The 15,906-nt window shown below is 44.0% G+C and overlaps 1 protein-coding gene across 1 annotated transcript in view; it reads left to right on the forward strand.

Moving 5' to 3' along the window:
- Positions 1-842: 842 nt before the first annotated feature.
- LOC134087878 (transketolase-like) overlaps positions 843-15,906 on the forward strand; it is an 18,060-nt gene continuing 2,996 nt past the window's right edge. Inside the window, exons 1-13 of the mRNA XM_062541688.1 lie at positions 843-1,162; positions 2,746-2,863; positions 3,576-3,689; positions 4,993-5,090; positions 9,425-9,616; positions 9,940-10,058; positions 10,930-11,126; positions 11,555-11,719; positions 13,165-13,321; positions 14,063-14,193; positions 14,424-14,507; positions 14,850-14,943; positions 15,506-15,628. Coding sequence (XP_062397672.1) covers positions 1,056-1,162; positions 2,746-2,863; positions 3,576-3,689; positions 4,993-5,090; positions 9,425-9,616; positions 9,940-10,058; positions 10,930-11,126; positions 11,555-11,719; positions 13,165-13,321; positions 14,063-14,193; positions 14,424-14,507; positions 14,850-14,943; positions 15,506-15,628 — 1,699 coding nt within the window. The 5' untranslated portion in view covers positions 843-1,055. The remainder of the gene's footprint in view (positions 1,163-2,745; positions 2,864-3,575; positions 3,690-4,992; positions 5,091-9,424; positions 9,617-9,939; positions 10,059-10,929; positions 11,127-11,554; positions 11,720-13,164; positions 13,322-14,062; positions 14,194-14,423; positions 14,508-14,849; positions 14,944-15,505; positions 15,629-15,906) is intronic.

A 15,906-nucleotide genomic window follows, 5' to 3' on the forward strand; every position in this document is an offset into this window, starting at 1 on the left:
AATCGCAGCATGTGCAAGATCTTTAATCATCATCAACGTTTCTATCAGTAATCTGTAAATTCAGTAATAAATGTAGGCTAATCAATAAACTGGTTAAGCACAGGTTTTAAAGTAAAAAAAAAAAGATCCTGTTGAAATAGACCTTGCCTATATAATGTCCACACACTGTTGCTGAAATAGGACTGACCAAGACCCCCATTACTTTCACCTCAATATGACGAGATATCTCCGTTCCAAGGTATTTACCAATCTGATGATAGGATGTTTGTTGGCTGTGGTTTTACACAACATTGTTTTGGTGTCTGTATCGGCCAGTTTAAGGGAAGTGAATGAAGCAGCAACCACCAACCTGTACTGTAGCGGTGTGTTTATGTAATACTTTAATACTGGGCAATGCTATAAATACAAGTGAGCTGTAAACGGCCTTGTAATGTCCTGAATTATATTTGTTCAAATCTAGAGAAAACAAAGTGTTTCCCCCCCTCTGTGACATTTCTATAGTGGAATGAAATATATTCGACGAAATCTTTCTAGGTTACATATTTAATATTTTACCATTTAGACAACTTCCTAGCCTGCGACCCAGTATAGTCCTCCTGCCGGAGACACTCATTTCGCGCGTAAAGGTGCATGACAACGCGCCCTGAGGAATCGCACGTAAACCAAGCATTAGAGCAGAGAAGCTCTAGGACATTGTCCAATCCATTGATGGTTGTTTGAGGCGGTGTTAGTGAAAGCAAAGTCTGTGGTGCTTGGACTGCGAGAACTCCGCCCCTGTGTCGTCTATCATGCCTGGGACGTTACTGTACTTTGTGCGTTAACACACAAAGCGCACACATACACACACGCACTCCGCAGTGGTTGTACTTGTGTGCTGTTCTGCCAGGCTTTTGCAGAGCGTTAGCCAGCCATCCCCATTGCAAACCCGCCCCTGTCTCCCTCTTTTTCTCCTTTTAGATTTAGTCACTTTATTGAGTGACAGGTCTCTCAGCCGAGCTTTCGGTGATCTTTTGTAGCTTTTTCACTTGAGGTGCTCATTTTGACAGGACTTCTTCATGGAGGATTACCATAAACCCGACCAGCAGACTCTGCAGGCGCTGCGCAACATTGCCAATCGCCTCCGGATCAACTCTATAAGAGCTACGACCGCAGCTGGCAGTGGGTAAGAGCGAAATACGCACATTATGACCAACTGTCAGATCCGCTTCTCTAACTGAGTTATTTAGACGTTTATTAAATAATTCATTTTATGCATATGCCACACTTTACGTACAAGGTGAGGGATATTCCTTGATTATGTAATTAAACTCTCTTTCAACAAATAGGCTACATAGTGGAACACGGTGTTCTTATTGCCATTAATGTGGCGTAATTAATTAATCAGTTTGGACGTTCTTGTCATTGTAAGATGCAAGCTCGCCCGCAACATACGGTTTGGTCAGAGCAGGTGCACCATGTTCCGTTCGTTTTCAGCACGCAATGTTTCCTCTAGTGTTGCCTCTTCGCCTCTGTATCTCTGCCTCTATGGACATAGTTGAAAATAGGAGCTACCGTCCGTTTGTTGGCCGGTTGACGTGGGGTTTTTAGTTTCTGCAATGGAACAGTCCGCCGCAACAAAGTCTAAAAGGGACCGCGCTCCTATCTGTTTCTTCTACATAGCGCCTGCGTCAATTGTCCCGTTCAAGGTTGTCAATCCTCTGCACGTTGCTCGCCGATTGGTGCTAGACTCCGTTATTAAATTCTGCCAAATAATAGTGTACAACTGAGTCATGTGCTGTTTAAGCTGTTGGTCCGGGCAAGCTGATGTTTTGTATAGGCTAGTACTAAGACAGTGCTTATCCCAAGGCACTAAGCGCAGCGAACGGACACTGGGCTGATGATTTTATTTTATTTTGTTCGTGTCACTCTTTGAACACTGTTTTGTTATAGTTATTCTTGTCAATATTGTAATTATTTGTTTAGTCATTTTATTTATGGTGTAATAATTGTCTATTTATTTATTTATTTATTTATCTAGTTATCTTGTTTATCCTCATATCGCCTATAAGAACAGTGATCTTAATTCCTTTGCAGGTTAAGGGCTGATTTAGACATTTGTGGTATGATTCAGTTTATATGCATGCATTCTGTCTCAGAGCACGCGTTTCTGTGTGCGTGTTTGCTTGATTCGCCCCAAAACACTGTCTGGATGTATCAAGATGAAGAATTCACCAATTTTGAACTGAATAATTGTTCGTGCTGTTTAACCTGTACTACCAATGCTAATTAATCCAACGTACTATTACTGATATTAGATGTCGCGCCTCCAAGCAATAGCCTACAGGTTTGCAGTGCGCTTGTTACGCTCCGCGTGGAAGGGTATCTTCTATTCTAGAGAAACGAATTATAGTAATATTTACTCACAGTATAGTATTATAGTAATATTTACTCACAGTAGAACGGTATGATTTAACTCAAACTTTTTCATTAAAAGTTGTCAGTTATTAGACCTCAGCATGTTGATAACATTCATATAAAAATATACATTTCAAGAAAAGGGCAAGTCTCAGCACGGACGGGAGAGCAGTAGAATCAATTAATATACTGACAACTGATCTAATTTCGCGTTTAATGTTTGATTGATTTGACAGCGGTGTGTGTCTAATTGGCTCTTTGAAGTTGTGCCAACTTCATTTCTGCACTGCATGCTTGCAGCACATGAGATAATCACATGTGCAACTTCTTGCATTCTATTCTATTTGCCAGACACCCGACATCATGCTGCAGTGTGGCAGAGATCATGTCGGTGCTGTTTTTCCACACCATGAAGTACCGCCCTGAAGATCCCAGGAACCCCAACAATGACCGCTTCATCATGTCCAAGGTAAGACCGAGGACGTCTGCACAAGTTTTGAGGAGAGACGGATGAGACAGTACTGTTCTGTTGGTGTTAACCACCCTGACAATCACCCTGCGCTCTAAGCCAGGCTTTATTACGCATCCGTTTAGTCCTCCTTTCCAACAGGAGGCACTGTCATGGTGCCGAATATACTGTGGTAATGGCACGACTGTTTAGGTGGCTGTCCCCTGTGTCCTGAGCAGAGTAAGACAGTATAAACATCAAAATGAGTCATATGTGAAAGGGTTCTGAACAGCCAATTAAAACTAACCTGTGATGGCAACAAAACTGCATTCTGACCCCAGTCCCCAAGGCAGGCCGTGGATTGACAGATAGACCTATAGATTCATAAGTGTATATAATGGCTTTTTGCTGACATTGTATGTGTTTCTGGTTAAGTTTTTAGTATTCACAATGTACCAGAGAAGCACTCCCCTAGCAGAAGAGGCACCATCACTGAAAGATGGCAGGTCATAGGGAGATATTGTAGATGTAAATTTGTGTGAAGCAATGGCATATGAATGTTACTATTGGGGTTATATTAGTGGATTGTTTGTGTGTGCCTATATGTGCTCGCTGGATGTACTATATAATATTGGTGTTGCAAGGGTCTGAGTGTACTTTATTTGCTTCTCTATGGGTGTGTAGTGTACACTTGCATGTGTTGACCTCTGTGTCCATTCTTGCTGCCTCTAAGGGACACGCAGCTCCCATCCTGTATGCGGCGTGGGCGGAAGCCGGCTACCTGAAGGAGAGCGAGCTTCTGAACCTCCGCAAGATTGACTCCATCCTTGAGGGTCACCCAGTGCCGGTAAGATCACATGGGGCTTACCCTGTCATCTCTTGACCTGCACGCTTACCCCAGTTACACCCTTCAGCCCTGGCAGTTAAAATAGCCCGTGAAGGTTTGGCTGTCTTACCCTGTAAACTCCTTTGAGTGTAAATCCCTTCATTACCCATAGCTCTGCTTGCGCCCTGACCCACCGACTAACTGACGAAGCAGTCAAAGCTCAGCAAAATCTAGCCTCTTAGTAGGATTACAAGTTGGACGGTAGCACGCTGTGTGTGTGTGTGTGTGTGTGTGCGTTTGTTTGTATGCAAATACCGGTATACTGTACACATTCTTTAACTGGACAGTCTATTGCGCACTGAAGCATGTTTCTAGTGGCATACCTGTCATTGTGTGCAGATCATCATAAATGTGCACTCATTTATTCAGCAAGGCCTACTATACTGTCACACACAGCATGGCCTACTACACACACACACACACACACACACACACACACACACACACACACACATGCACACACACACACACACACACAAAGACATGCTTTGTGTAGTGACAGAGTAAAGCAGTTCTTAGCTTCTTTGTGCTGGTGATGTAAAGCCATGCTCTGTACACACGCACTGGAGCCAGCAGGACCACACTGAGTGTGTTATTCTCCCAGTTGTCTTGCGTTTATTCTCTGCCTTACATAATTATTCTTTTATCATGCACTTCCACATAGACCGGGCCTCTCTCTCTCACACAGTTCACTTGTATGTATGAAAGGCCTGTGTGCGGATTCCACATCTGAGCTATTCTTTGTGCTATGTGTATATTTTCACTACAGTTGATTTAAAAAAAAAAAATTGTGTTAAACTGCACGTGCATTTCTTTCACAAATCCACATGGTATGTTGTTCCCACTTTCCAATATGTCCACTTGAAGTCGTTATCCTTTTTGCCTTTGCCTGGAGCACTGCACGCGTGTAGTTTATCCCAGTTGCTACGCTCTTACACTCATTACCGTACAAAGTATCAAATGAGGGGCAAGCTGCTGACATCAGGGAATTCTGATCTAGTTGTTTTGTTGTCTTTTATCATTTGTGTACCTCTCTCTCTCTCTCTCTCTCTCTCTCTCTCTGTCTCTCTCTGTGTCCATGTCAGCTTGTCTGTCTATGTCTCACTCTGTCAGTGTGTGTGTGTGTGTGTGTGTGTGTGTGTGTGTGTGCGCGCGCCCATGACTACCTGTCTGTCCGTCTCTCTGTGTCAGTTTTAATTTGTGTGTGTGGGTGTGTGTGTGTGCGGTAAATGCTGATGTTGTTTGTGATTGTGTGTGTTTGCAGAAGCAGCAGTTTGTGGATGTGGCCACTGGCTCTCTGGGTCAGGGCCTGGGTGCTGCCTGTGGGATGGCCTACACTGCCAAATACTTTGACAAGTCCAGGTGTGACTCACAAACACACCGACACACACATGTAGACAGACACATAGACACATGAGCGTGTTTACATGCACCCTAAAAAAACTATTACTTGCAATGATAGGGTAACTGGAATTATCCGTTTAAGGTGTATACATGTTTCGAAGAAATTAGAATATTCACCGAAACCTAGGTGTGTTAAAATGATTTTTCCATAAAATGATAACAGATTCTCTTGACATAAGCACTTGAATTACCAGATAACTACAAGAACCCGATAATAATCAGTTTTTTAGTGTGCATGTAAACACGCTCATGAATAGAAACAGAGACAAAAAATATAGATCAAAGATCACTCACAGAAAAGCAGTATGTGTGCCCACCCACATACAGTATACTGTAGCTTGATCCACTGAACTGGTATATTCATCTTGACACTGGATAACACAAATTACTGTGAGAATTTGAAAGTGTGCAGTATCACAGAGGTCTACATGTACAGTATACAATCATGCCATTGTCTTATAGGACAACTTGTGTACAGCCCACACTGATATATTGTGTTGCTTTGATTTTGTTTTTGACAGTAAATAGGCTTAGTTGTTGATTGGCCACTCTCTGAAATCCCCTACCTATAGCACTAGGAATCTATCATCTCTCCTGTGTATTTTTGACATGTATTGTATTTGATGTATACAGTTGCACACACACACACACACACACACACACACACACACACACACACACACACACACACACACACACATACAGGAAAGCCAGCCAGATTGTGGGGCAATTTCATTGAGTTTCAGTTGAGTATTGGTAGACACACTAAAGGCACTCAATGTTGAGGAAGATCCAGACAGAATGCACACGCATGCACACAAGAACTCACACACATGCACACAAGAACGCACACACATGCAAACACACATGCACACATGAACTCACACACATGCACATATGAACTCATGTACATGCGGACACACATTTACATATGAACTCATGCATATGCAGACACACATGCACTCACATGAACTCACACACACAGACATGAGGCCAGCCATTGTGTTCAGTGAAAATGTTAAGTCTACCTGACATTTGACATTTCAGTTTGCCTTAGAGGACAAATACTGCTTGACAGCACTTGGTGATCTTGTAGAGGGAAAACCAGGAAAAAGCCATATTGCAAACCCTGGACCTCACTGATACTCACATCCACACACACAATTGCACCCCTGCCCACACACACACACACACACACACACACACACACACACACACACACACACACACACACACACACACACACACGCACACGCACACACACAGTTGCACAAATTGTTTTTGAGCGTGCCAGTGTATCTAGAAAAGTCTCTTTATCTCACAATAGAACAGAGGCTGGTGGAATTCTGCACCAGTTTCTATTATCAAAACACTCCTACCTACTTGTGTACCAGGCATGGAATGGAGGGGATGTGCGATTTTATTGCTGAACTTTGTCCTGTGTGAATTTTTGCTCTTTCAGTATTTTGCGCTGTTTTCCGCTCCTGAATTTATGTATGATGCTTTGGCTGCTCTGGCAGCATTTTGTGTTCAGTCAATTCTTCTGCTCTAATAAGCAGAGAGATATGTGAGAGCCCCTCCCTCTCTCTCCTCTCTTCCTTCTCTCTCTTTCTCTCTCTCTCCCTCTTTCTCTCTCTCTCTCCTCTCCTTCTCTTTCAATTTCTCTCTCTCTTCATTCCCCACTCCTTCCCTTCACCACTCTCTCATTCCCCTACAAGCCCCCCTCCACTTTCACACTTCCGCTGTCTCTTCTGATAGGCTTTTGTCACCTCTCATGTCTTTGCACCCTCTGTTGCCCTTCTTCTATCACTTCGCTGCCCTCCCACCATTTTCTATCTCTCTTTCTCATTTTTCTCTCTGCAACCCTTTCTTTGCATTGCTCGGGAGTCTCTCATTGCCAGTGGCTGGGTACAGATAGGCTTAGCTGAGAATCTAGAGAATCTTAGCTGGAGTGTAAAATAGTAGTGTAGTGTGCATGTCGGTAGCGTGGCTAGCATGCTCACGCATCACTGCATGGCATTCCTACACTTATATAACACTGCAACATGTCTGTCGTAGCACCCAACCCTCCCCCTCCAACCAAATCGCCCAAAGCTGCTGTAGGATCGAGGAAAAAAAATGGATGCTCGTGAAATATGTGTTCCAGCTAGAGATCAGCTAGGCTCTTTAGTGTCTCCCTTCATGAATCACGAAAGCACGCTGCACCTTCACGTAATTAGTTTTAAACCCACTCTGTAAATTTAAGGATTACGGTGCTGGTGTCAAGCTAAAGTCAGACCTGAACGGTCAGAAAAGATTACCAGTTCCCCGCAGGCTGCATCTGTTTAGCTCCTGGTTGTTTTACGCTAGCTAGTTGTATTTTTTGGCGGTAATTCACACTTCATGTGTCTCCAGGGTGTAACTGTGAGATTGATGTGTGCTCATTACATTATATGACATTTCACTGTAAGTTTCTCACCCTTGTCACCTCAGGTGTCTGAGAAAAAGAACATAGTATACCTGAACAGAATGCCAACTAATGATTCAAAAATGCCTGACAAACCAGTGTGATGAAGTAGGAATAGGTCAGTGTCCTCCCAGCTACTGTGGGAGACTGCGCAGCTCTCTGGTGTGTAGAGTCATCCCCCTCTCCATCTCCTCCTCTCTGCTCTCTCTCCTCAGCAATCTCCATCTCCATCACACACACACACACACACACACACACACACACACACACACACACACACACACACACACACACACACACACACACACACACACACCATGCTAATCCTGAAGAATGTGCTGAGTTTTACTCCAATCTTCTATGTTGTTTTTAAGATCAGAACATATACCATGACCTTACGGCCTGTTTTCACACACTTTATCCATGTCACATAAGAATAAAACAGTCATGGAAGTCAAGAAAATAACAAGGAAATCCAATGAATACTTGAAAAGAATTTGTATAATCATCAGGTATGGGTTGGTTATTTAGTATAACAGGATGGAATGATAGTTGGTATCATCATCAGAAAGTTATAACTGGTTTCAATTCCCAAGGTTCAGAGTATCAAAATTGTGCCATTGCACAGTGATCTTATGTCACTTTTAAGTGCATAATTGAAATAATTCAAGCATTTTGTGATTTACAGTAATAAATCAAATCGCAGGGGTTACTTGCATAATAAGTGAGTATGAAAGGGTGTGTAAGTCAGTTGGTGGGTGTATGGACTTGAATGAAAGTGTGTGTGTGTGTGTGTGTGTGTATGAGACAGAGAGTACGTGTGGTGTGTGTGTTTGGTTGTGGGTGTGGGTGTGGGTGTGGGTATGTACAGCTCTATATGGTGCGTCTCCTCAGGCCAGTGTGATTGGGTATGAAGATGTTAATCTGGAGGGGGACCAGGTGTCTTTAGGCTCACAAATCTCAGATCACTCTCCCTGGAATGCTATTCTTCCTGGGGCTGAGCTGGAATGCATGCAATAATGCGCCATGTCTCTGCCAATCTTTGCACTTTAATACAAACGTGCCTATTTGACTGGAAAGCTGTCAGGCCGTGTTACTCCTGAGGAGGTGTGTGAGAATGTGTGTGTCTGTGTGAGTGGGGGTGAATGAGAGACAGAGAGAGAGAGTGTGTGTGGGTGTGTTTGAGTGTGTGTATTCGAGTGTGTGTGTGTGTGTGTATGCATGCGTGCGTGCGTGTGCACGCGTGTCTGTGTGTGTGTGCGCGCATGTGTGTGTGTGTGCATGTGGTAGAGAGAGAGAGAGAGAGAACATGAGGTGTGTATGTGTATGAGTGAGTGTGTGGGAGAGAGAGAAAGAAGGATGAATGAGACATTGATTGCGATGGACAGATATGGAGACAGTACACACATATCTATGTACTGTATGTTTATATTTACATATTTGTGTGTGTGCTGCAGTGCTAACTTTCTGCCGAGGAAACACATTAATAATCATGAATGTTGACCGTGGGTTTAGGGATGGGTTGTTTTACGATATATTGAGATTAACACAGAACTCACAACAACAAAGAGATAGTCCTTTCCTTCATATGTTTTATTTTTCATTCACAGTATACTCAGAGGTGGGCAACTCTAGCTGCTTTAGTTAATGGTTGGAACAAATACTGTATGTGGTAGAACTTTTACTTGTTGAAGCTGGGTTACCCACCTCTGAATTATGCTTCCATACTCAAAAAGTGCAAACCAACTAACAGTGTGATTAATAATAATCACTAATAATCCTAATGACCACTGATTGTGAAGTGCATGCACAGTGCCTCTCTAACATGCCTTGCTGTGGTGTCCAGCTACCGTGTGTACTGTCTTCTGGGAGATGGAGAGATGTCGGAGGGGGCAGTGTGGGAGGCCATGGCCTTTGCCTCCTACTACCAGCTGGACAACCTGGTGGCCATCTTGGACATCAATCGGCTGGGACAGAGCGACCCCGCTCCCCTTCAACACCACATGGAAAAGTACCAGAAACGCTGTGAAGCATTTGGGTGAGTGTGTGTGTGTGTGTGTGTGCGTGTGTGTGGTGTGTGTGTATTGCATTTCTATTCTAAATGAAGATTAAATTAGTCTTGCAGTAAAGAAGGAGGGAAGTGCCCATGGTGTATAATGCCATTGTAATATGACAGTTACAGCAATGCTAAATGCTAGAATTATCCTCTTGTTGGACATGGAGGTGGAGAGAAAGAGAGGAAATAGAAACAAATATATAGTGTCCATTTATACACCTCCCTTAATCAGTTGCCAACTCTTTTGTGTTTTGTGTGTGTGTGTGTGTGTGTGTGTGTGTGTGTGTGTGTGTGTGTGTGTGCAGCTGGAACGCCATCATAGTGGACGGACACAGTGTGGAGGAGCTGTGCAAGGCGCTGTCCCAGCCACGCCACCAGCCCACTGCCATCATCGCCAAGACCATCAAGGGCAAGGGCATCCCAGGTAGACACGCCAAGCTCTTCCTTAAATGTTCCACACGGATGCAATGTTGTTGAGCTCATTTGCTTAGTATATACTCTGGCTATTAGGATATCCTGAATGAACGTACATGCTTCAAACTAGTGTTGAAATGCATGTGTAGTGTCTACAATGCAGTGGACCAGTAGCTAGACTTTCATTGAGCTATAGTATACGCCTCCTGGTGCCGTCTTCACACATGTGTGCAAGGCATTCTAGCTTTGTGTGGAGCGAACAAAGAGGGGGCTCTCTGTAGGATCAGGCAGGGATCTGCTGGCTTTGGTCCTAGCGCCTCAGCGCTTTAGGGACAGCGTCTCGCTCATCCTGCAGAATGTGGGGGTCAGGCCTGACCTTTGCCCTCTCTTTATCTGCTGTTTGCTTAGAAGTGCAGGGCTCCTGACACAATCGCTGACCTGTTATCGTAGGCATTGTCTGAAGTGTGGAGGCTTTGATGGGTCAAGAGTGCATGTGTGTATGTGTGCCTCTGTGCTTAATTTGGGTATGTGCGTACATCTCTGGGGAAGCGTATGAGTTGTGTTGCCATGTGTGTGTGAGTGTATGTGTGTGCGTGTGTGTGTGTGTGTGTGTGTGTATGTGTGTGTGTGACTGTACCAGTAATGGTGTGAGCCCACGTGCATTGATGTGTGAGTATGCACATGTGTAGTACTACTCGGTGTGTGAATGTGTGAAGTGAAGTGTGTGTGATAGTGCTTGCGTGCACCCCTCTGAATGAATGTGTGTGGGTGTGAGTGAGTACATCTCCGCATGCAAATGATATCCCTAATGTCAGCACATGCATGCATGCATTTGAGTAACGTGTTTGCCCCCCCCCCCCCCCCCCTCCCCACCCATTCAGTGGCGGAGGATAAGATGGGTTGGCATGGCAAGCCGCTGCCCAAGGACATGGCCGACGGCGTCGTCAAGGACCTGCAGAGCCGCATTCTCAACACCAGCAAGCGCCTGTACCCAGCCATGCCCTCAGAGGACACCCCGCCTGTCAGCCTGCGCAACGTCAGGATGCCCAGCGCCCCCAGCTACAAACCTGGGGAGAAGGTACAGACCTGCGGGCTCAGGGGTCAGAGGTCAGAATAGGGCCGCAAGCTGAAGAGGGATAACCCACCCCACTCCTTACTCAGGGAGGACAGCTGGTGCACACAGCTGAGGCATACAGTATAGCAAGTGAAAGGAGTCTGATAAGCTCAGTGTATATGAATTTTCGCAAATGGTGTTTTTAAATTGTTTGTTTTGGTTGTTGGTTGTTTTGATTAGATGTAAACTTAATTGTTTTAGAGTAGACTTAATCAAATCAATCCAAATGCAGTTTTATTGATATTACCTCAAATGTACAGTAGACGACATGGTTTTTGAATTTTTGTAAACATGAAGATATCTTTTTTTTTTTTAAATGAACTCCTACTATACTCTAGCTAGCTGGAATGGATTGTTAATTGATGGAATGTCTGGTTTGTGCTTGCATGCAGATAGCCACACGGAAGGCCTATGGGATGGCCCTGGCTAAGCTTGGACGCTACAATGAGCGTGTCATTGCCCTTGATGGAGACACCAAGAACTCCACCTTCGCTGAGATCTTCAAGAACGAGCACCCCAACCGCTATGTGGAGTGTTACATTGCTGAGCAGAACATGGTATGACTCACACCCTTTTCTCATTACATGATGATTTAATGATGATGATGATGATGATGATTTAAATGGTCAAAGCCAGTGCCTTTCATTTGATGTACACACTGTGTATGACATACAGTAGATCTATACCTATCAAAAAGATGTGTGTGGGACACATGTGCCCAGATGTGGATGCTACATCTGAGGAAGCCCCCTTAAATCCACTCACTCAACTCCACCTTCTCTTCTTCTCTCTTCCCTCTTATCTCTTGTCTTCTATCCTTTTCTTCTGTTCCTTTCTTTCACCTTACCTTGTGTACTGTTTGTGCAATCATCATTATGTCCATAATAATGAAATTCAGTAGACTTCATTAAAGTTATCGACTAATAGATTCAATTCAAGCATCTCTCCATCCCATCAACAGGAAAAAGGGGAAATATAGGTCAAACATAATTTTCTAAAACAATAGCCGTTATGCTCTGCCTCTTCCATTAAATATTAAGAGACTGTGTGTTCATGTTTGATTGCATGATTGGTCTCATTTCAGTGCAAAAGCACTGTGTATTTTGTCATCATATCCCAGTCAGTGCATTTATACAAATACACAATTATTTGAGCTTATTTGAGCTCATTTGAGCATGCTTTCTGTGGCAAACATGAATGTGTACTTCCACATCCCAGTGAATATTTTCAGCAAGTTAATCACAGACATCTAGAGATGCTAAACAGATAAATTCATGGGTTCATACAGCATGAAATTTTCCGTAATCTACTCCCACAGATGTTTCCAATAATAGTTCAGATGAATCTGAGCTTGTGATGGCCCTGTGTGAAGTAAAGCTGCAGCCTTTACTGTTGGTGTCAGGCAGATGTGCTGGATCTGATCTGTGTGGTGTTTTTCCATTTCACACACACCCACCCACACACACACACACACACACACACACACACACACACACACACACACACACACACACCTCATTTTTTACTCTGCATCCTTGCCCCGAGGGGAGGAATGGGGCCGTTTTTCTTTGGCAAGAAACAGGAAATTAAAGCTCTCTCTTTCATGAAATACCAGCTTAACAAGAAAAGGTTTGCTCATGCTGTAGTATGCCCATGCTAAACTGAGGTGAAGCTACTGTGGAATACATTGGCCTCTAGAAGAATGGAGAATTAAGTACAATAGCGTTTGAACTGTGTGTCTAGTATTGGTGTAAAGCACATGTGATTGGCTGCCATACAGTATGTCCCAGCCTATAACTATTTAAGAAACCGTTACCATCTGTGTCCTACTAAACTGAGTCTAGACCAGAGACAGGTTCACTAATATGAAATACGAATATGAACTCTTCCGAAGTATGGCAACTATTTTCACTACATTACCGGAGTGTAAGTGACCCAACCTATCTTCAGCTAACCTAAGAGGACCTCTTCCCTGCCCCTCTTCTCCTTTGGTCTTGTCCAGGTGAGCGTGGCAGTGGGCTGTGCCACCCGCGACAGGAATGTGGTCTTCGCCTCCACCTTCGCCACCTTCTTCAGCCGCGCCTACGACCAGCTCCGCATGGCCGCCATCTCCGAGAGCAACATCAACCTCTGCGGCTCCCACTGCGGTGTCTCCATCGGTCAGTCTGCCACTGTGCTCCACTTGACCTCTCACCTCTGCCCGGGGTCTTAAAACAGCCTGTTCTGTCTTTCGGATTGACTCCCTACCTGAGAATAAAAGTTGTTTTTTGGAGACACTGTCCTGTTCCAACTGATCGAGCTCACAGTAAGAAACTTCAGCAGACCACTCAGTTCAGTCTGATTCAGTGGACAAAGCAATGGACGAGTTACCCATTCTAAACGACTGCAGGTTTGGTTGGATATGACACACTGATTGTCATATCAGTGTTCAAAGACATTGTTTACTGATGGGATTCAGTCCTGCTGAAGTTTCTCTCTGTGGGCTCGATGCAGACACTCCCAGTGAAACACCATTGTTGTGCCTCTGTGATTTTAAGTTCTCCTGAAATCCTGAACGTTGATTTTTTTCCGTTTCTTCACATTTTCCCCCCCAAGTCATTTCTCCCACGCTGCAAATTGCAGCTCTCTGTCGCTCTCTCCCTCCTACCCTCCCTCTCTCGCTCTGTATTATGGTGGAAGTTGGTTGAAGGGGCCCAGCCTCCCTTTAGTCTCCTCAGGTACATTGCATGCCCTCTCGCCTCAACGCATGCGAGTTTGCCAGCCTGCACTTTTAGTCAAGTTTCCAGAAGCTTCCGAAAAAGCACTGCTCTCTTTGACAGTTGTATGTGTGTGTGACGTGTGTTTGTGTGTGTGTGTGTGTGTGTGTGCCTGTCTGTGTGCATGGATGCTGATCTCCATAGGGGAGGATGGACCTTCTCAAATGGGCCTGGAGGACCTGTCCATGTTCCGCGCTATCCCCACGGCAACAGTATTCTACCCCAGTGATGGTGTGTCCACTGAGAAAGCTGTGGAGTTGGCTGCCAACACAAAGGTATCCATAGTTTTGGACCCATCTATTTTCCATCCATCTATTTTCTCTATACAGTATATCATGTGGGCTATAGAACAGCTTTAAACTGTATTTATATACTATGATTATGTATGAAGACGCTTTGTTTTGTATTATTATGGTTTATCATTTTCACTGTTCTGTAGTTTGCCTATGAACTATTGAGTGAGAAGGTCTTTGCATGCAGTAACACTTGTTATCGTCTGTTGCAGGGTGTGTGCTTTATCCGAACCAGTCGCCCAGAGCACGCCATCCTTTACAACAACAACGAGGACTTCCATGTTGGACAGGCAAAGGTATTGCTGGTGCTGCTGATATCTAGACTAGACTAGCTGAAACCAAATTACTGGTCATACTGGTGATCTTCTACTCTTCTAGTAGACATATAGGGGCAATTGCTTTTGTCGCTAGTTTGGAGTTTAACACGGTTTTAAACTGGAGTTGGAATTGGGAGTTGGAGTTTAAAACCGTGTTAAACTCCAAACTAGCGACAGAGAAATTGCCCCATAGTGTGCATTCCTAGAGATGAAATAAGAATATAACAGTCATAATAAGAGGTGGTGTTTCAGAGAGCAGGAATTATTTGTTTATGAGATGATGATGATGATGGTGATGATATGATGCGACCTTCCCAACAGGTTGTTTACAAAACCAACGATGACCACGTGACTGTGATTGGAGCTGGTGTTACTCTCCACGAGGCTTTGACTGCTGCTGAGCACCTCAAGAAAGGTACAGAGTGCCTGTAGTCATATAAACACCTGTCTGCTGTGTCCAGATGAACAGGTTTACTCAGGGACTTGTGTGCCCTTCTGATGAATTACATTGTCATCTTTCACTGCCTGATGTTTCTGACAGTTGCTTGTGGCGGTGAAAGATAAAGGTTTATGTACTGTACTGGTTGTGGGAATAATGGCAATGGCAGTAATAGTACATCACTATGTCTGCCTACAGTGTGGGAGGGATTGACACTCCTGCATTGGCCTGTCAAGCCACACTTGGCGCTGCAGTAGAAATACTATCCAGAGTGCAACTCCTGTCTGTCTGTCAAGACTGATGGATGCCTGTTAAATAAGCTCATATTGTTTCCTAAATTGAATGCTTATTTGAAGGTTAATAATAGATGTTCTATTGTGTGGAGTTCTGTATATTCTGCAATCAGTGTATTTTCAGTGTCTATAGAAGTCACCAGTACACACATTATACTTTTTAAAATGCAAATTATGCATACGGGAAGGCTTCATTCTATGCAGCTATTTTGATTAACTGATGAGTGGCTTTCTTGTCATTTCAGAGAGAATCAACATCAGAGTGATTGATCCCTTCACCATCAAGCCCCTGGATGCAAAGACCATCATTGACAATGCCAAGGCCACTAGGGGGCGTATTGTCACAGTGGAGGATCACTACTATGAGGGTAGGTACCTTTATGCCATGACAACATTGATAAATAAAAATAAGATAATAAAACTGTGAAATTAGTGTAAAATAAAGAAGCAGGAGAAAGAGAGAGATTGTGGAGGAATAGAAATGAATGAAAGGAAAGACTGTATAATCACGGAAACAGAGAGCTGTGAACAAGGTGAGAGGAGAGAGGATTGTGAGGGCAGAAAAACAGAGGAGTGAAGAGGAGACAAAGAGCTTAAAAGCAAATAGGGAAAAGAAGAATAGAAGATGCATGAAGGAGAGGAGAGG

This window comes from Sardina pilchardus, chromosome 7 (genome assembly GCF_963854185.1).
Source record: "Sardina pilchardus chromosome 7, fSarPil1.1, whole genome shotgun sequence".
Lineage (NCBI taxonomy): Eukaryota > Metazoa > Chordata > Actinopteri > Clupeiformes > Clupeidae > Sardina > Sardina pilchardus.